The sequence below is a fragment of the Molothrus ater genome, chromosome 28, assembly GCF_012460135.2.
Source record: "Molothrus ater isolate BHLD 08-10-18 breed brown headed cowbird chromosome 28, BPBGC_Mater_1.1, whole genome shotgun sequence".
NCBI classification, from domain to species: Eukaryota; Metazoa; Chordata; class Aves; order Passeriformes; family Icteridae; genus Molothrus; species Molothrus ater.
In genome coordinates, this window is record NC_050505.2 from 1,601,247 (window position 1) to 1,621,366 (window position 20,120).

The 20,120-nt window shown below is 60.8% G+C and overlaps 2 protein-coding genes across 2 annotated transcripts; one reads left to right on the forward strand and one right to left on the reverse strand.

Annotated features, from left to right (window-relative positions):
* The first annotated feature begins 596 nt into the window (after positions 1–596).
* On the forward strand, positions 597–6,732 carry LOC118695264 (8-oxo-dGDP phosphatase NUDT18-like). Its single transcript, XM_036396730.2, has 4 exons — positions 597–640; positions 3,127–3,287; positions 3,923–4,136; positions 6,073–6,732. Exons 2-4 carry the CDS (start codon positions 3,141–3,143, stop codon positions 6,657–6,659), a joined length of 948 nt encoding a protein of 315 aa, XP_036252623.1. The 5' UTR covers positions 597–640; positions 3,127–3,140; the 3' UTR covers positions 6,660–6,732.
* Positions 6,733–7,839: 1,107 nt separating this feature from the next.
* On the reverse strand, positions 7,840–19,882 carry LOC118695256 (FHF complex subunit HOOK interacting protein 2B-like). The gene is made up of 17 exons (XM_036396717.2): positions 19,829–19,882; positions 19,652–19,730; positions 16,724–16,893; positions 15,218–15,322; positions 15,015–15,137; positions 13,646–14,317; positions 13,364–13,560; positions 13,179–13,287; positions 12,869–12,945; positions 12,258–12,447; positions 11,533–11,693; positions 11,334–11,453; positions 10,444–10,534; positions 10,214–10,366; positions 9,664–9,804; positions 8,492–8,592; positions 7,840–8,416 (listed from the first exon to the last, which is right to left on the reverse strand). Exons 1-17 carry the CDS (start codon positions 19,871–19,873, stop codon positions 8,311–8,313), a joined length of 2,640 nt encoding a protein of 879 aa, XP_036252610.1. The 5' UTR covers positions 19,874–19,882; the 3' UTR covers positions 7,840–8,310.
* Between the last annotated feature and the right edge of the window lie 238 nt (positions 19,883–20,120).

The window sequence follows — 20,120 nt, forward strand, 5'->3', positions numbered from 1 at the left end:
TGGATGGCGCTGCCCAGAGGCTGCGGGACCCAGGGCGCTGCTCCGTCCTGTCCGATGGAGGAAAATGACTGAACACCGGCGGGCAATTAGCACGGGACAATTAATTAACATCGGGCAATGTGCACGGGGCAATTAATTAACGCCCGGCAATAGGCACTGGGTAATTAATTTACACCGGGAATTGGGCACGGGGCAATTAACTAACATCGGGAAATGAGCACGGGGTAATTAATTAACACCAGGCAATGGGCACAGGACAATTAATTAGCACCGGGCATTGGGCACGGGACAATTAATTAACACCAGCAACGGGCACTGGGCAATTAATTAAAACCGGGCACTGGGCAATTAATTGACACCGGGCAATGGGCACAGAGTAATTAATTAACACCAGCCAACGAGCACTGGGCAAAGGGCACTGGGCCATGAACAAGAGGCGATGGGCACCAAGGGATGACCCTCGCGGGATCAGCACCGCCTAATTAACTCTGCGCCACGCTCCCACGCGGCCCCTTTAAGGCCAAGTCCCGCCCGATCTGAGTGGCAGCAGGCTCAACCAATGAGCGGCGAGCTGCGCCGGCGCGCTGCCCAATAGGCGTTGAGCAGGGGGGCGGTGCCGGCGCGGCGGAGCCCCGGCGCGGTGAGTGCGCGGCGCATGCGCGATGCGGGGGGGGCGGGGGTCCCGGAGCCCGCCCGCGACCCCCGGAGCCGCCGCTGCCCCCCCCAAGCTCCGCCGCGGCCCCCCCGGGCTCACCGCAGCCCCCCGGCCCCCATCGCACCCTCCCGGCAGCCCCTCCGTCCTCCCTGCATCCTCCCGATGCTGCTCGCAGCTCCCCGCCCGCCCCTTCCCGCAGCCCCCCGACTCTTCCTGCATCCCACCCATCCTTGGGGCAGCCCCCCGAGCCCTGCTGCACCCGCCGAGCCTTGCTGGAACAGCCCCAAAACCGTGCCCGCATTGCAGAGCCCCGAATCTTTATTGCAGCCTCCTTAGAGCACCCCAAAACCCTCCCCTGTAGCCCCTCAAATCCTCCCCTGTAGCTCCCCCAAACGCTTCCTTTACTGCACCCTGTAACCCCCCCAAATCCTTCCTTATAGGCACCAAACCCTTCCTTTACTGCAGCCCCCAAATCCTGATTGCAGCCCCCCCAAGCCCTTCCTTTTAGCCCCCCCAACCCATTCCCTCCCTGCACCCTGCAGCCCCCCAAACCTTTACTGCAGCCCCCAAACCTTTATTGAACCCCCCCACCCATTCCCTTCCTGCACCCTGCAGCCCCCCAAACCTTTACTGCAGCCCCCAAACCTTTATTGAACCCCCCACCCATTCCCTTCCTGCACCCTGTAGCCCCCCAAACTCTGCCCTTACCGCACCCCCAAACCCTCACTGAGGGCCCCCAAACCTTCCCTTAATTGCACCCAATAGCCCCCCCAAACCCTCCCCTGTAGCCCCCCCAAACCCTTCCTTTACTGCAGCCCCCAAACCCTCATTGCAGACCCCCTACCCATTTTCTTCCTGCACCCTGTAGCCCCCCAAACCCTCCCATAATTGCACCCCAGAGCTCCTCCAAATCCTCCCTTGTAGCCCCCCAAACCCTCCCATAACTGCACCCCATAGCTCCCCCAAATCCTCCCCTGTAGTCCCCCAAATCCTCCCTTAACTGCACACTGTAGCCCCCCCAAACCTTTCCTTGTTGCCCCCCCAAACCCTCCCCTGTAGCCCCCCAAACCCTCTCTTAATTGCACCCAATAGCTTCCCCCTAAATCCTCCCCTATAGCCCCCAAATCCTGCAGCCCCCCCAAATCCTCCCCTATAGACCCCAAACCCTCATTGCAGCCCCCCAACCCCTCCCCGTACCCCCCAAGCCCTGGTGCGCCCCCAGCCCCCCCTGCACCCTGCAGCCCAGCTCGCCCCCGTGCCCCCCAGGCTGGGAGCAGCCCCTCCCCCAGCTCGCCCTGCAGCCCTTCCCCCCCTGGGACCCCCGGGACCCCTCCAGCTCCAGCTCCAGCCCCCCCGGCACCCCCCAGCCCAGCGAGCTCTTCTACCCCAGCGCGGGCATCGCCCAGTCCAGCCGCCCGTACCCTCCCAGTGCCGCCCAGTCCGGCCAGCCCCTCCCCACCAGTATCTCCCAGTCCGGCCATCCCATTCCTCCCAGTACCGCCCAGTCCGGCCATCCCATTCCTCCCAGTACCGCCCAGTCCGGCCAGCTCTTCCCTCCCAGTACCGCCCAGTCCGGCCAGCTCATTCCTCCCAGTGCCGGCTATCCCATTCCTCCCAGTACCGCCCAGTCCCGCCAGCCTTTCCCTTCCAGTATCCCCCAGTCCAGCCATCCCATTCCTCCCAGTACGCCCCAGTCTGGCCTCCCCTTTTCCCGCTACCTCTTCCAGTCCAGCCAGCCTTTCCCTCCCAGTATCTTCCAGTCCAGCCAGCCTTTCCCTCCCAGTATCCTCCAGTCCGGTCAGCCTTTCCCTCCCAGTATCTTCCAGTCCGGCCAGCCTTTCCCTCCCAGTAACCATCAGTCCAGCTACCCCTTTCCTCCCAGTATCCTCCAGTCCGGCCATCCTTTCCCTCCCAGTACCCTCCAGTCCAGCCAGCCCTTCACCTCCTTCATCTTCCCGTGCATCCTTCAGTCCAGCCAGCCCTTCTCGTACCGCAGCCCCCCCCGGCTCCCCAAATCCTGCCAGCTCTTCCCGTGCCCCCCACCCCAGTCCAGCCAGCCCTTCCCGTCCTGCGCCCCCCCGGGGGTCCCCCAGTCCAGCCAGCCCCTGTCCTACCGCAGCCCCCCCCGCCTGCCCCCCAAACCCCTCCCCGACCCCTTCCCCGCTTACCCCCCCCCGGGGGTCCCCCAATCCAGCCGCCCCTTCCCCTTCTGCGCCCCCCCCTGCATCGCCAAACCCACCGAGCTCTTCCCGTGCTCCGCCCCCCCCCAGCCCAGCCGCCCCCTCCCCATTTACCCCCCCCTGCCCATCCCCCAGTCCAGCAGACCCTTCCCCCCCTGCCCCCAATCTCCGGAGCCCCTCCCTGCCCCCCCCCGCCGCCGCGGCTCTTTGTCCCCCCGCCTGCACGTCTGGGGGGTCCCCTCGCCCCCCCAGGACCCCGCCACGCCCTGAGCGGCCCCGCCACGCCCGCAGGGACCCCCGCCCCCATGGGGGACGCGCCGGTGCCGGAGCTGGAGGCGGTGCTGGATGGAGGCGCCTGGGAACTGGGGGAGACTCTCGAGGGGTGCCCCGGGCCCGTCCGCCTGGGCAGGAACGTTTGCTACGTCGTGCTGGCCGTGCTCTTCAACCAGGAGGTGAGGCAGCCCTGCTCCCAGTGCCCCCCAGTCCATTCCCCCAGCGCTCCCAGTGCAGCCAGGCCATCCCCCAGTGCCCCCAGTCCATTCCCCCAGCGCTCCCAGTGCAGCCAGGCCATCCCCCAGTGCCCCCCAGTTCCCCCAGTCCATTCGCCCAGTGCCCCCAGTTCAGCCAGAACATTCCTCCAGTGCTCCCAGTGCAGCCAGGCCATCCCTCAGTGCCCCTCAGTGCCCCTCAGTGCCCCCAGTCCATTTCCCCAGTGCCTCCCAGTGCAATCAGGACATTCCCCCAGTGCCTCCCAGTCCAGCCAGGCCACCCCCCAGTGCCCCCAGTGCATTCCCCCAGTGCCCCCAGTCCATCCCCCAGTGCCCTCCAGTGCAGCCGGAACATCCCCCCAGTGCAGCCTGGCCATCGCCCAGTGCCCCCCAGTGCCCCCAGTCCATTTTCCCAGTGCTCCCAGTGCAGTCAGGACATCCCCCAGTGCTCCCAGTGCAGTCAGAACATCCCCAGTGCCCCCAGTCCAGCTCCCCTTTCCCCCCAGTACTCCCATTCCAGCCCCCAGTATCCCCAGTACCCCATTCCAGCCCCCTTTCCCCCCGTACCCCGCTCCATCCCCGCTGTCCCCTGTCCCCAGGACTCGCTGCTGCTGGTGCAGGAGGCCAAGCCCGAGTGCCGCGGTCTCTGGTACCTGCCCGCGGGCCGGGTGGAGCGGGGCGAGCCCATCGTGGCCGCGCTGCGCCGGGAGGTGCGCGAGGAGTCGGGGCTGCACTGCGAGCCCGTAACGCTGCTGGCGCTGGAGGAGCGCGGCCCGGCCTGGATCCGCTTCTCCTTCCTGGCACGGGCCACAGGTTTGTGCTGGCACGGGGGGCACGGGGGGCACGGGGGGAGCGTCCCCAGGTGGTCCTGTGGTGGGTGTCAGGGTCCTCAGCTGGCTCCATGATGGAAAGTGGCGCTCCCATGGTGGGTATCCCTGTCCTTTGGCACCCCCCATGATGGATATCTGTGTGTCCTTGTCCCCTGCCAGCCCTGTGATGCCAAGTGCCACCCCCATGGTGGGTATCCGTGTCCCTTGCCAGCCCCATGATGGCAAGTGGCACCCCTGTGATGGGTAGCAGTGTCCCCTACCACCCTTATGATGGGTGCCCCAGTGCCCTGTGAGCCCCAGGATGGCAAGTGGCACCCCAGTGATGTTTATCCCTGTCCCCTGCCAGCCCTATGATGGGTATGCCAGTCCCCTGCCAGTGCCCTAATGGCAAGTGGCATCCCTGTGATGGGTATCCCTGTCCCCTGCCAGCCCAGTGATGGGTGCCCCTGTCCCCTGCCAGCCCCATGGTGGCTATCAGTGTCCCCTGCCAGCCCAGTGATGTTTATCCCTGTCCCCCTGCCAGTGTCATGATGGCAAGTGGCACCCCCATGGTGTGTATCCCTGTCCTCTGGCACCCCCATGGTGGGTGTCCCTGTCCCCTGCCAGCCCTGTGATGGCAAGTGCCACCCCCATGGTGGGTATCCCTGTCCCCTGACAGTTCCATGGTGGGTGTCCCCGTCACCAGCTGGCATCCCTGTGATGGGTGTCCCTGTCCCCTGCCAGCCCCATTATGGGTGTCCCTGTCCCCTGCCAGTGTCATGATGGCAAGTGGCATCCCTGTGATGGGTATCTGTGTCCCCTGCCAGCCCCACGGTGGGTATCAGTGTCCCCAGCCCTCCTGTGCCCAAGCATCAGTGTCCCCTGCCACCTTTGTGCCAGCTCACTGGTGTCCCCTGCAAACCCCATGATGGATTTTAGCACCTTTGTGCCAGGCCACTGCAGTCCCCTGCCACCACCCCCAAACCCCCACACAGGGCCAGCAGTGTCCCCTCTGAGGCCACCTCGGGGGTCTCAATGTCCCACCAGTGTCCCCTCTGAACCATGGAAATGGGGAGTGGGTTTGGGGGTGTTTGGGGGAAATGGGGAGTGGGGTGTTTGGGGGAAAATAGGGGAAATGGCAAGTAGGTTTGGGAGTGTTTGGGGGAAAATGCAGAATGGGGTTTGGGGGTGTTTGGGGAAAAATGCAGAATGGGGTTTGGGAGTGTTTGGGAAAAGTAGGGAGTGGGGTTAGGGGGAAAATAGGGAGTGGGGTTTGGGGGTGATTGGGGGAAAATAGGGAGTGGGGTTTGGGGGAGTTAGGGGGAAAATAGGGAGTGGGGTTTGGGGGTGTTAGGGGGAAAATAGGGAGTGGGGTTTGGGGGTGTTAGGGGGAAAATAGGGAATGGGGTTTGGGGGTGTTAGGGGGAAAATAGGGAGTGAGGTTTGGGGGTGTTTGAGGGAAAATAGGGAGTGGGGTTTGGGGGTGTTAGGGGGAAAATAGGGAGTGGGGTTTGGGGGTGTTAGGGGGAAAGTAGGGAGTGGGGTTTGGGGGTGTTTGAGGGAAAATAGGGAGTGGGGTTTGGGGGTGTTAGGGGGAAAATAGGGAGTGGGGTTTGGGGGTGTTAGGGGGAAAATAGGGAGTGGGGTTTGGGGGTGTTTGAGGGAAAATAGGGAGTGGGGTTTGGGGGTGTTAGGGGGAAAATAGGGAGTGGGGTTTGGGGGTGTTAGGGGGAAAGTAGGGAGTGGGGTTTGGGGGTGTTTGAGGGAAAATAGGGAGTGGGGTTTGGGGGTGTTTGGGGAAAGTAGGGAGTGGGGTTTGGGGGTGTTTGAGGGAAAATAGGGAGTGGGGTTTGGGGGTGTTTGAGACCCTCGGGGATCTCAGTGTCCCCCCCAGCCCCTTCCCGCTGTCCCCCCATTCCGTGCCCGCCCTGTGCGCTCAGGTGGGACCCTGAAGACCCTGGAGGAGGCTGACTCCGAGTCCCTCCAAGCCACCTGGTGGCCCGGGGACCCCCGTTCGCTGCCGCTGCGCTCTCCGGACATCCTGCCCGTGCTGGAGCTCGCCGCCCGCTACCGCCGCAGCCCCGCGCACCCCCCGACGCTGCCGCGGGAGCTGCCCTGCTCCCCGCTCTGCCTGCGCCTCCTGCTGCCCTTCTCCAACGCCTCGGGCGAGCTGTGGCTGCTGCTGGCCACCGCTGCCACCCCGCAGCTGCCCGTGGTGGCCTGCGGGACATCCCCGGCCGAGCTGCGTGCGGGGCTGCGCCCGCCGCTGCTGCGGCTGCTGCGGGAGCGCCTGGGCTGGGAGGCGCAGCCCGAGGCTCTGGGGCTGCTGGGGCTGCAGCACAGCCCCGGCGACTCTGGGGACACCGATGGCATCTGCTTCAATGTGCTGCTGAGCGTGGCCCCGGGCGGGCAGCGGGAGCGGCCCCCCGAGCCCCGCGACCCCGCGCTGCGCTGGTGGCCGGTGCGGGAGGAGCTGCGGGGCCGCGTCCTGCAGAGGATCCGGGCAACCGTGCCCGTGCGGAGTTAGGGATGGAGAGAGCGGGGTTGGGACTGGGGGGGCCCAGGGATGTGCTGGCTGGGGGTGCTGGGAGCAGAAATAAAATAAAATAAAATAAAATAAAATAAAATAAAATAAAATAATAAAATATAAAATAAAAGAAACCCGGCTGCTTCTGCTGCTGATTCTGTGTCCGGGCTGTGGTGGGGAGAGTGAGATTTGGGAGGGAAATGGGGTTTCGGGGTGTTTGGGGGGAAATGGGGAGTGGGGTTTTAGGGGTGTTTGGGGGGAAATGAAGATGGTGTTTGGGGTTGTTTGGGGGGAAATGGGGATGGGGTTTGGGGGTGTTTGGGGGAAAATGCAGAGTGGGGGTTTTGGGGATGTTTGGGGGAAAACAGGGAGTGGGTTTGGGGTGTTTGGGGGAAATAGGGAGTGGGTTTGGGGTATTTGAGACCCTCGGGGGGCTCAGAGTCCCCCCCAGCCCCTTCCCGCTGGTGGCCGGTGCGGGAGGAGCTGCGGGGCCGCGTCCTGCAGAGGATCCGGGCAACCGTGCCCGTGCGGAGTTAGGGATGGAGAGAGCGGGGTTGGGACTGGGGGGGCCCAGGGATGTGCTGGCTGGGGGTGCTGGGAGCAGAAATAAAATATAAAATAAAATAAAATAAAAATAAAATAAAATAAATAAAATAAAAATAAATAAAATAAAATAAAATAAAATAAAATATAATAAAATATAATAAAATATAATAAAATATAATAAAATAAAATAAACCTGACTGTTGCTGCTGCTGATTCTGTGTCCGGGCTGTGGTGGGGAGTTGGGTTTGGGGGGAAATGGGGATGGGTTTGGGGGTGTTTTTGGGAGTATGCAGAGTGGGGGTTTTGGGGGTGTTTGGGGGAAAACGGGGAGTGGTTTTGGGGAAAATAGGGAATGGGTTTGGGGGAAAAATGCAGAGTGGGTTTGGGGGTGTTTGGGGGAAAATGGGGAGCAGGGTTTTTGGGACATGGGGAGTGGGGCTTTGGGGGTGTTTGGGGGAAATGGGGAGTGGGTTTGGGGATGTTTGGGGGAAAATAGGGGGTGGGATTTTGGGGTGTTTGGGGGGAAATGGGGAGCGGGTTTGCGGAAATGGACAGTGGGGTTTGGGGGTGTTTGGGGGGAAATGCAGAGTGGGGTTTGGGGGTATTTGTTTGGGAAGGGGCACAGGAGGTGGTGCTGAGTCACAGCTTTATTGGAGCAGAGTCCCATCACCCTGGGGAGGGGCTTTGCGGGGTCTGGGGGCACAGACCCCCACCAGAGCACACACACGTGTCACACACACCCACAGACATGTCACACATGTCACACTCCCCCTGCCACAGAGCCAGGGCAGGGGACAATCGAGTCTTTGCAGCTGAGTTGGGGGGTGCTCTGTCCCACACACCCCATTATTGCCTAAAAATTCCCTGCTGGAGCCTTGGGGGGAGCAGGAACCACCACCCAGGAGGAGCCACGGCAGCCAGCACCCCGCACCCAGCACGGGGACGTGGCGACACCTCGGGGCTGGCCAAGGTGACAGCGAAGGACTCGGCGCCTCCTCATCCTCCCGCCAGCTCCTTCCCGCGGAGCCACGGCCATTCCTGGCTCCTGCAGGGCCACCGGGGCGTGGGCAGGGCCATCCCCAAGAGGGGCAGCTCGGGGAGGGGCTCAGGGTGGCCCCTCGGGTGGGCCCTTGACCAGGGCGATGGCAGCCAGCTCCTTGCAGAACTCCTCCAGCACCACCACGCCCTTGAACAGCACCGTGTGATCCATCCTGCGGGGACACCAGCGACTGAGGGCGTCCGTGGGGCACAACCCCTCCCCAAAAGGGCGTTGTTGGGGGACTCACTGCTCTCCTGGCACCAGCCCCAGGAGCTGCCGGCGCACCAGGAGCAGCTTGGCCCTGGCGTGGGGCACGCGCTGGAGCCGCTGCATCAGCTCCCCGATCACCTGGGGAGGGAGCAGAGGGTCACCCCCTAGGAGAGCCTGTCTGAAATATCCCTCATGTGCCTCACCATCGTCACTGGGGAGACCACAGACAAAACAAAACCCCCAATGTCTGCTGATCCTGTAGGGGGAAAGTCGTGCCCGAGACCTGAGGGCGTTGCCAAGCCATTGTTTCCACAGGTGTTGTTTGCTGTGTGCTGCACTGAGCCCAATGAGGAGAAGAAGAAGGGGGCACCGTGCCCTGTGTGCAACAACAGCCCTGGGAGCTGTCCCAGCTCTCGGCCTGGCTGGGCTTCACCTGAGTTCAGGTGGTCCCCCCACAGCAGACCCTCACCTGTTTTACAAGCACCGTGACAGACAGACTGAGATGTGAGGAGCCTCCTTGTGAAAAGGCCCCTCTGCTCCTCCATCAAGGACTGAGACACAAAACCCCCGTGTGAAAAGGCCCCTCTGCTCCTCCATCAAGGACTGAGACATGGAACCCCCGTGTGAAAAGGCCCCTCTGCTCCTCCCAAGGACTGGGACTGAAACCCCCAGCCCGGGGCAGGTGTGTGGGGGACCAAAGCTGACCAGAGCGAGATGTTTGCCTGCAGGTTGTGACCGCTGGACCACAACAACAATGGCTCTCATTTACTGCTGAGAGCATGGACTACCTGTCACATCTATTCCTTATTGTATCTGTTTCCCCCCCCTCACAATTTCCAATAGAGTTATCATAATAAAAACCTCTGAGTTAGCGAGAGACTTCGAGATCTCCCCGACAGAACAGGCGGATCCTCGATTGGACTGGACCAAAGGACTTCATCTCCACGTTTGGTAGCTCTATCCCCCTCTTTCTCTCTCTCTTTTCTCTCTCTTTCTCTCTCCCTCAATCCCTCTGTCTCATTTTGCTGTGGTCACTCAATAAAGGTGCATTTGTTTTGATTATCCCTGCAAACCCCCTGTGCCGTGTCGGTTTTTGCACCCTCAGATCACCCCATGAACCCTCACAAACCCCGTTTGTCAGAACAGATCGTGACACCCGCCCGGCCAGGGGGTGTCCCCGTGTCCCCAGAGCCCCGAGGGTGACGTTACCCTGACGAGGACGGAGAAGAGCGAGCGGCAGCCGGGGGCCAGGTTGAGGTAGGGGTCCAGCAGGTACTCGTGCAGGTGAGGGTGGGGGAAGGCGGCCAGCTGGGACAGCACCGAGGTCACCTGCAGGTTCAGGCTGTAGGGCTGGCATGGGGGAGGACGCTCAGGACCTTGGTTGACCCCCCAACGTTCCCTCATCCCCAACAAGGCAATGCTTTAGGGCCCTTTGTCCCCATGATGGGGGTCCTGGGGGGAACACGGGGGTGTAGGGCTGGCATGGGGAGGGACACTCAGGACCTGGGGTGACTCCACCATCCCCTCATTTGGAACCCGTTCCCACCAAGGCAATGCTTTAGGGCACTTTGTCCCCATGATGGGGGTCCTGGGGGGGCACAGGGGGGTGTAGGGCTGGGATGGGGGGGATGCTCAGAACCTTGGGTGACTCCTCCATCCCCTCATTCTGAGCCTGTCCCCACCAAGGGGATGGCTTTGGCCACTTTGTCCATGATGAGGGTGCTGGGGGGCACAGGGGGGCTCAGGGGGCACCCAGTACCTGATCCAGGATCCTGCTCATCCGGTCAAACAGCACCTTGAGGAAGTGTCCCTCGTAAAAAGCCACTCCAGGGTGACAGGAGTGACAGGAGTCCAGGGGCCGAGGGGATGAGGGCCACCCCCACGGGGCAGCGCTGGCACGGCACGCCTGGACCTGCCCAGGGGGGACAGCAGGTGAGAGCCAGGGTGGGCACAGCCGCCAACAGGCTGGGGACACCCTCAGGCACCCACCATGGCCAGGGCATCGTGCACGTAGGTGTCGTATCCGCCCTCCTCCATGCACGACGAGGTCTTGGCCTCCTCGGGGACCAGGCACAGGAAGCTGGAAGAGAGGGAGGAGAGGATGGGTGCTGGGGAAGATGGAACAGGAAAGCCTTATCAATGTGATTGTCTGGCAAAAGATTTGGAGAATATGGAAACTGTAAGTGAGATTGAAATGAAAGCAAGCTTTGAGATCCCTCAGTTACTGAACAACTGGAAAACAATGGTGTGGCTGGCTGAAGGTGATCCCCTTTTGATGGAACAACACCCTCTGCCTGCAGACAGGCCCAAGGGTCAGAGCAGACCCTGCCAGCTTGGCAGAAGGGCCCAAAGAGGAGTTTGTAGGGTTTAAAATGGAACACAGGATGGTGATGTAGTGATTCTGCATGGAAATGCTGTAGGATTTGTATCTTGTACTGGATTGGTTAGTGGGAATCAGAATATTCAACACAGAAGAAGATTTATGGTGCTGGAATGGGAACCTCGCTCTCTTACCCCTTTTACTCTCTCACCCTCTCATCCTCTCTCCCCCTCTCTTCTCTCAGTCCTGCTCTGAGCTGTGCCTGGCAGCTCCCAGCAGGGCCCTGCCCTTGGCCCTTTGCAATAAACCCCAAATTCCCCACATGGCTGCAGAGATCTCTTGTGTCCGTCTGTCCCCACCATCCTACCCCCCCATGCTCCAACAGATGGGGAGGGGGATGCAGCCCCCCCACTCCAGCCCAGCCCCTCCAAAAAGCTGATCCACTCTAACATCATCCTTATCATTAAGAAGCTAGGAACCAGCATTAGCCTTTAAAGCTAAAGAAAGAGGGTTTCCCCCCCGCCTTAATGATATTCCTCAACCAAACCCCAGCCCCTACCTGCTCACCACCTCGCTCACTCGCCCCTTCCCCGACGGGGCTGATGCTGGGGAAGGATTTTTTGTCACCCCAAAGCTGTCTGGGAATCCATCGGTGAAATAGGGATCCTCCTCCAGGTCCCTGTGTGGGGTCAGCATTAGGGGGGCGGGCAGTGAGTGGGGGGCACCCCCCTGGCCCGGCCCCAGCCCCTCTTGCTCACAGCCCGTCCTCCTCGGGGTCCGTCTCGGGGGGCCCGCGCTCCTCGGGGCCGCGCTGCAGGTACGCCCTGGCCTCCAGGTTCCTCAGCACCAGGTTGTGAGCCACGTGCTCGTGGGGCTTCCTCAGCAGCTCCTCGAAGAGCCGCAGGCTGGCCAGGCTGATCTGGGTACAGGCAGCAGGGTCAGACCCTGGCCAGGCTGATTTGGGCACGGCCAGCAGAGTCAGACCCTGGCCAGGCTGATTTGGGCACGGCCAGCAGGGTCAGACTCTGGCCAGGCTGATTTGGGCACAGCCAGCAGGGTCAGACCCTGGCAGGGTGGCCAGGCTGATTTGGGCACAGCCAGCAGGGTCAGACCCTGGCCAGGCTGGTTTGGGCACAGCCAGCAGGGTCAGACCCTGGCAGGCTGGCCAGGCTGGTTTGGGCACGGCCAGCAGGGTCAGACCCTGGCCAGGCTGATTTGGGCACAGCCAGCAGGGTCAGAGCCCTGGCCAGGCTGATTTGGGCACAGCCAGCAGGGTCAGACCCTGGCCAGGCTGATTTGGGCACAGCCAGCAGGGTCAGACCCTGGCCAGGCTGATTTGGGCACGGCCAGCAGGGTCAGACCCTGGCAGGCTGATTTGGGCACGGCCAGCAGGGTCAGACCCTGGCCAGGCTGATTTGGGCACAGCCAGCAGGGTCAGAGCCTGGCACTGCCAGCCCTGGCAGCCCAGCCCAGGTGAGCTCACCTCGTCGCTCAGGTGGTCACAGCGCTCGATGAGCTGCGCCCGCAGGGGGTGGGGGGCGTCCCCGGGGGTCTCGGGGTGCCGGTGGGGCCCCAGCAGGAAGAGCACGAGGCGGTGGAGCAGGGTGGGAGAGCGGAGCTGCCTCACTGTGCCCGTCAGCACGGCCGTGGTGCCCAGCACGGCCAGCTCCGACCTGTGGCGTGGGAGGGGGGGTTTGTCCAGGGAAAAGGGGGAACCCCCCCTGCTCCTGGCTCTGAGGGGGTCCTGAAGGGCAGAACCCCCCAGCTGGGGTTGGGGTGGTTGTCCAGGGATAAAGGGCAACCCCCTGCCCCTGGCTTCCAGGGGATCCTGAGGAGCAGAAAGCCCCAGATGGGGTTGGGGTGTTTGTCCAGGGATAAAGGGGAACCCTCCCCACTCCTGGCTCTGAGGGGGTCCCCATTCCAGCTGGGGTCAGGGTGTTTGTCCAGGGAAAAAGGGAATCCCCCCTTCCTGGCTCTGAGGGGGTCCTGAGGAGCAGACACCCCCCAGCTGGGTTCAGGGTGGTTGTCCAGGGAAAAGGGGGAACCCCTCCACTCCTGAGGGGGTCCTGAGGAGTAGAACAAGGGGTCACTCACATCTGCAGGAGCTGGGGCTGCAGGATGCCCTGGAAGAATTTCTCCTCCACGGCCTCGCTGATGCCACCGGCCACGAGCTGGGGGGACAAAGGGGCTGAGAGTGGGGACCCCCCAGGATGAGACACAGCCTTAAATGGCACCCCAGGAGGTTTAGGGTGGATTAGGCAGAATTTCTCCACGGAAAGGGTGATTGGGTGTTGGAATGGGGCTGCCCAGGGAAGTGGTGGAGTCGCCATCCCTGGAGGTGGCACTCGGTGACAAGGATCAGGCACCAATTAACTCCCAGATTAACGAATCCCGTGCTTCTCACCGGGTGGGCGCCCATCACCAGCTCATCCAGGAAATCCAGCCAGCCCAGGAACTCAGCCAGGCTCTCCTTGCCCGGGAAACCGCCGTCCCCAGCGCCATCCCCCTGCGACCTGCGTGGCACAGAGAACGTGTGGCTGTGACACCGCCTGGGTGGCGCCTGCCACCCCCAGCCTGGCACCCCCTCACCTCCAGCTGGCCCTGTCCATGCTGAGGACATCAGCAGGGTCGGTGCCAGCGGGCACGGCGCTGTAGAGGTCGCAGAGGTGCCCCACGAGCAGCTGGCACAGGGCAGTGCCCCGCGCCAGGCAGGTGGCAGCCGCCTCCTGGGCCAGCCCCGCCAGCAGCAGCACGTTCTCCCGAGCCTTCAGCGCCACCCGGCTCTTCTGCGAGGAAGAGGAGGAGGGCACGGGGGTGGCCAAATGCCTGGCAGTGCCCTCTGTCCCCGAGGTGCCACCCCTGAGGCCGTACCTTGCTCCTGCACAGTGCCACCAGGCAGGTGACGAGGTTGCTGTCCCTGCGTGGCGGGGAGGGCTGGGCAGGAGGGCAGCTGGCACCGGTGCCTGGGGGATGCCCCAAATCCTCTTCCTTGGGCATGGAGCTGGCAGAGGTGCCCAGGGGATGCTCCAAATGCTCTTCCCTGGGGGTAGAAATTGCAGCAGTGCCCGAGGGATGCCCCAAATGCTCTTCCTTGGGCATGGAGCTGGCAGTGGTGCCCGGGGGATGCTCCAAATGCTCTTCCCTGGGGGTAGAAATTGCAGCAGTGCCCGAGGGATGCCCCAAAGGCTCTGCCCTGGGCATGGAGCTGGCAGAGGTGCCCGGGGGATGCTCCAAATGCTCTTCCCTGGGGGTAGAAATTGCAGCAGTGCCTGAGGGATGCCCCAAAGGCTCTGCCCTGGGCATGGAGCTGGCAGTGGTGCCTGGGGGATGCTCCAAATGCTCTTCCTTGGGAGTAGAAATTGCAGCAGTGCCCGAGGGATGCTCCAAACCCTCTGCTCTGGGGGTAGACATGGCAGAGGTGCCCAGGGGATGCTCCAAACCCTCTGTCCTGGGCATGGAGCTGGCAGCAGTGCCCAAGGGATGCTCCAAACCCTCTGTCCTGGGGCTCTCTGGGGCTCTCCTCCCGTTCGGGACGCTCTTTCCCTGGAGAGGAAGAGGAGCAGCAAAGCATTGCAGCCATCACCTTCCTCCTCCTCACCCTGAGGAGCTTTATGGCAGGGAGGAGGCTGCAAAGGGGGTCCCAAACCTCAACTGGGGGATCCCAAATCCCACTGGGGACCCCACAGTGTCCCACCTGCAGGATGTAGGGCTGGGGTCCTGCTGGATCCCAAACCCCACTGGGGACCCCACAGTGTCCCACCTGCAGGATGTAGGGCAGCAGGCTGGGATCCTGCTGGGTCCCAAACCCCACTGGGGACCCCACAGTGTCCCAAATCCCACTGGGGATCCCACAGTGTCCCACCTGCAGGATGTAGGGCAGCAGGCTGGGATCCTGTTGGAGCCTAAACCCCACTGGGGATCCCACAGTGTCCCACCTGCAGGATGTAGGGCAGCAGGCTGGGATCCTGCTGGGTCCCAAACCCCACTGGGGACCCCACAGTGTCCCAAATCCCACTGGGGATCCCACAGTGTCCCAGCTGCAGGATGTAGGGCTGGGGTCCTGCTGGAGCCTAAACCCCACTGGGGACCCCACAGTGTCCCACCTGCAGGATGTAGGGCTGGGGTCCTGCTGGATCCCAAATCCCACTGGGGATCCCACAGTCCCACCTGCAGGATGTAGGGCAGCAGGCTGGGATCCTGCTGGGTCCCAAATCCCACTGGGGATCCCACAGTGTCCCACCTGCAGGATGTAGGGCAGCAGGCTGGGGTCCTGCTGGATCTTGGAGCAGAGCACGGCGGTGAACTGCACCTCCTCCCTCTCCGTGCCAGAGCCCAGGCGGTCCCCGCTGAGCTGGAGCAGCTTCTGGGGGGCAGAGCAGGGCATGTGGGGGTGCTGGGGGTGTCACCCGTGGGTGTCACCCCCTGGGGACAGGGGCAGCTCACCTGCACGGGCCGGTGCACGTTGAGGTAGTGCAGGAGCGGGTGCTGCAGCTGCCCCAGCAGGCGGCTGAAGAAGAGCAGGACCTGCTGCCTCATCCCGGGGGGATACTGGGACAGGGACAGGGACAGCAATCAGCCACATCCCTGATTTCCCTGGAAATCACCCCAAACAATCCCCCGGATCCCTTCAAATGTGGCATTCATATTGTCTGGAAAAATCCCTTCACACAGGATCCTTCTCCTGGGAAGCTGAGAAGCCTCAGAGAAAAGGAAAACAATTCTGATCTCATTTGCTTCTCCTCTGTCTTGCTCGTCTGGATGTGTTTGGAGATTGTTTCATTGGATTCTGCTGTGAATTATTTTTCACTCATTAGCCAATCAAGGCCAAGCTGTTTTGGGACTCTGGAAAGAGTCTGGCACATAGATATTTTAAAAATAAAAATAAAAATAAAAATAAATTTAAAAAAAAAGGAAAAAGAGTCTGGCACACTGATATTTTTAAAATAAATAAAAATAAAAATAAAAATAAAAATAAAAATAAAAATAGAAATAGAAATAAAAATAAAAATAAAAGAAAAAGAAAAAGAATCTGGCACACAGATATTTTTTAAATAAATAAAAATTAAAATAAAAATTAAAATAAAAATTAAAATTAAAAAAAAGAAAAATAAAAATACAGATAAAAATAAAAACATCTGCTACTTGGCTTTGCAGGATGAGGTGCCAGCTATTTCCCATTTCTCACCACCCCAAAACCCCAAATCCTCCTGGGTGTGAAAGGACCAGCGAGTTTCCACCTCCATTTGAATAAAAATCTATTTCTGTTAGTATTATTAAGCAGCAAAGGGGCAGCAGAGCCATTATATTTGTTATAGATTTGGTCAATATTTACTTTTTTTCCACACCTGGCACTTCATCCTGCAAAGCCATGTGCCAGATGTTTTTATTTTTACTTTTTAAATGTCTATTTTAATTTTAATTTTAATTTCAATTTTATTTTTAATTCCTGCAAATCCAAGTGCCAGATGATTTATTTTTCTTTTTAAATGCCTGTTTTAATTTTAATTTTAATTTCAATTTTATTTTTAATTCCTGCAAAGCCAAGTACCAGATGATTTATTTTTACTTTTTAAATGCCTGTTTTAATTTTAATTTTAATTTTAATTTTAATATATCTGTGTGCCACATATTTTTATAAAAACCCTTCCTGTGCAAGCAGGGATGCGCTGAGGTGCAAGCTCCCGGAAAGGATCCCAGTGGGGAACTTGAGACCCCCAAGACCCTCCCAAAAAAGCGCCAAGTTTTCCCTCACAAAAACCCAATTTTCCCCAAAAAAAAGCCAATTTTTCCAAAAAAACCCAAGCCCTGTGACCACCTCCCACTTCACAAACTCCAATTCTCTGTAAAAATGCTCCAAAATTCAAATTATCGAGGGCCACCAGGTAAAGCAGCTGGAAAAGGCCGCAGCTTCGGCCTCTCCCGAGGGATTTTCCCGATTCCCTGCCTCACCTCTGCCTTTCCCAGCGTTCCCAGGGTTTCCAGGAGTTTGTGCTGGAGCAGGAACTCGAGGCACGGCCCCGTGTCCCCCGGCGGGCGCTGCCGCTCCTCGTGCACCAGGATGTCCAACATCTGCCGCAGGCGCCACGGGATGTCCGTCTGTCGCGCCGGAACGCTCTCGTCTGTGGGGTTTGGGGATTTGGGATCGGGGATCTGGGAATGGGGGATTGGGGGATTTGGGGGTGCAACATCTGCTGCAGGCTCCACAGGATATCTGTCTGTCGCGCCGGAACGCTCTCGTCTGCGGGGTTTGGGGATCAGGGATTTGGGGATTCAGGGATCAGGGATTCATGAGTTCAGGGATTCAGGGATTTGGGGATCCAGGGATTTGGGGATTCAGAGGTTCAAGGATCTGGGATTGGGGGATTGGAGGATTTGGGGGTGCAACATCTGCCACAGGCGCCACGGGATGTCCGTCTGTCGCGCCGGAACGCTCTTGTCTGTGGGATTTGGGGATTTGGGATTGGGGATTTGGGGTTCGGGGATCAGGGATTGGGGATTTGGGGATCAGGGATCCAGGGCTTCAGGGATCTTGGAATTCAGGGGTTCAGGGATTTGGGATTGAGGGATTAGGCATTTGGGAATTCAGGGATACTGGGATTCAGAGATTTGGGGATTCAGGGACTGGGGATTCAGAGGTTCAGGGATTTGGGGATCTGGGGATTCAGGGATTTGGGGATCCAGGGATTTGGGGATTCAGAGGTTCAGGGATCTGGGATTGGGGGATTTGGGGGTGCAACGTCTGCCGCAGGCGCCACGGGATGTCCGTCTGTCGCGCCGGAACGCTCTTGTCTGTGGGATTTGGGGATTTGGGATCGGGGATTTGGGGTTCGGGGATCAGGGATTGGGGATTTGGGGATCAGGGATCCAGGGCTTCAGGGATCTTGGAATTCAGGGGTTCAGGGATTTGGGATTGAGGGATCAGGCATTTGGGAATTCAGGGATACTGGGATTCAGAGATTTGGGGATTCAGGGACTGGGGATTCAGAGGTTCAGGGATTTGGGGATCTGGGGATTCAGGGATTTGGGGATCCAGGGATTTGGGGATTCAGAGGTCCAGGGATCTGGGATTGGGGGATTTGGGGGTGCAACGTCTGCCGCAGGCGCCACGGGATGTCCGTCTGTCGCGCCGGAACGCTCTCGTCTGTGGGGTTTGGGGATCAGGGATTCAGGGATTTGGGGATTCTGGGATCAGGGATTTGGGGATCAGGTATCCAGGGCTTCAGGGATCTGGGAATTCAGGGCTTCAGGGATCTGGGAATTCAGGGATTCAGGGGTTCAGGGGTTTGGGATTGAGGGATCAGGCATTTGGGAATTCAGGGATTCAGGGATACCGGGATTCAGAGATTTGGGGAATCAGGGATTGGAGATTCAGGGGTTCAGGGATTTGGGGACCTGGGGATTCAGGGATTTGGGAATTCAGGGGTTCAGGGATCGGGGATTTGGGGATTGAGGGGTTCAGGGATCTGGGACTGGAGGATTCAGAGATCCATGGATTTGAGGATTGGGGGATTCAGGGGTTCAGGGCTTCAGAGATCAGGGATTCAGGGATTTGGGCATTCAGGGATCGGGGACTGGGGGATTGAGGGATCCAGGGACTGAGGAATCCAGGGATTCAGGGATCCAGGGATCTGGGGATTCAGAGGTTCAGGGATCCAGTGATCAGGGGATTCAATGGCAGTTGGGGATTTGGGGATTCAGGGGTTCAAGGATTTGGGGATCTGGGGATCCAGGGATTCGGGGATTCAGGGACTCAGAGACCTGGGGATTTGGGGAATCAGGGATTTGGGGATTCAAGGATTCAGGGATCTGGGGATCCAGGGATTTGGAGATTCATGGATCCAGGTAATCATGGATTCAGGGATTCAAGGATGGGGGGTTGTGGCGGGGTCCCCCCCGGGCACAGCAGCGGGAGGGATGCCCCGGTGAGGTGCCAGCCGTGCCAGCGGGGCTCTGCCAGGGGTTTCCCCTGATCCGTGCCATCCCTAAATCCTGCTCCTCCGGAGCGGGAGCAACGCTAGATGGCAATGTGAGGATGGAACCGCTGCTTCCGCTCCGGCCTAGGACGCTGCCGGACGTCCCGCTCCTCCCGCCGCCGTTCCGTTCCTCCGGTGGGCACCGGGGACCCCCGGGCAGAGCGGGCACCGGGATCCGCCGGGCAACCGAGGCCGGAGCTCTCCCGGGGCTCCCGGAGGGACGTGTCCCAGCCTGTGCCGGGAGTGTCCCAGCCTGTGCCGGGAGTGTCCCCAGCCTGTGCCGGGAGTGTCCCCAGCCACCCCAAACCTTCCGTGCCGACCCCACCGCGCTGCCCGGGGGGCTCAGGGGCTGCGCAGGGCAGAGAACCCCGCGGGGGTAAAACCTGCCGGGGATTGGGAAGGGGCTCCGGTCCCCGTCCCCACGTGCCAGGGCAGCCACAGCGCACCGGGGCCCTGCCCCAGGCACGGGGTCCCATGGCAGGGGGCAGGGATTTGTCCCAGGACACGGGGTCCTGTCCCGGGACATGTCCCCTGCCCTAGGGCTCAGTATCATTCCTAGGCCAGGGACCCCGTTTTAGGGCACAGGGACCCTCTCCAAAGACACACGGTCCCTTCCCAGGACATGGGATCGTGTCCCAGGGATTGGGGTCCCCTCCTAGAGCACTGCGACCCCCCCTCCTTGGGCACAGAGCCCTCATTCCCGTTTTCAGGACACCCTATTTTAGGATACAAGGAACCTCTCCTAGGACACGACAACTCTGTTCCCACACCACAAGGACTTTATTCCCACCTGAGACCCCATCCCGGGGAAAAACGACTCCAGCCCGGGAAACGCGAAGCCCATCCCGGGACAAAAGCGCCCCAAGCCCGGGGCACCGGGACCCTCTCCCCGCACCCCACTCACCTGTGGCCTCCAGGTAGTAGCCGGTGATGCCCGTCCAGTGCTCGGTGAAGGCTTCCAGCAGGTCCACGCTGGGCTCCCGCTGCTCACACCGGGATCGGGGTCAGGCGGGCACGGAATCCCCCGGTCCCGGTCCCATTCCCGGTCCCGTTCCTCCCGCGTGCCCCCGGTCCCGCTCACCGTCTCCACCGCCTGCTGCAGCAGCGCTCCCAGCCGGCTGAGCATGGCTGGGACCCCCGGACCGGCCCCGGTCCCGGTCCCAACCCCGCTCCGGCCCCGGCCCCGCCCGCGCCGCCGGCCCCGCCCGGTCCCGCCCCCGGCGGCTCCGCTGCCGCTCCCGGCGGGATGGGCCGGGCTGGCAGCGAGAAGGGCGGGGGACGGAGGGGTTGGGAAGGAGTCTCAGCCCTAAAATTGCTCCGCGGGCGGTTCTGGATGGGGATGGACCCAGGGCACCGGGGTGGGAACAAACCCC

What these genes read in the sequence shown, in the direction of transcription:
- LOC118695264 (XM_036396730.2), top strand. Translation starts at nt 3,141, where the DNA reads ATGGGGGACGCGCCGGTGCCGGAGCTGGAGGCGGTGCTGGATGGAGGC. An exon ending in CCGTGCTCTTCAACCAGGAG is followed by an intron (nt 3,288 to 3,922) that starts GTGAGGCAGCCC and finishes CCCTGTCCCCAG; the next exon opens with GACTCGCTGCTGCTGGTGCA. An exon ending in CTTCCTGGCACGGGCCACAG is followed by an intron (nt 4,137 to 6,072) that starts GTTTGTGCTGGC and finishes CTGTGCGCTCAG; the next exon opens with GTGGGACCCTGAAGACCCTG.
- LOC118695256 (XM_036396717.2), bottom strand. Translation starts at nt 19,873, where the DNA reads ATGCTCAGCCGGCTGGGAGCGCTGCTGCAGCAGGCGGTGGAGACG. An exon ending in CTACTACCTGGAGGCCACAG is followed by an intron (nt 16,894 to 19,651) that starts GTGAGTGGGGTG and finishes CAAACCCCACAG; the next exon opens with ACGAGAGCGTTCCGGCGCGA. An exon ending in TCTTCTCCGTCCTCGTCAGG is followed by an intron (nt 8,593 to 9,663) that starts GTAACGTCACCC and finishes CTCCCTCCCCAG; the next exon opens with GTGATCGGGGAGCTGATGCA.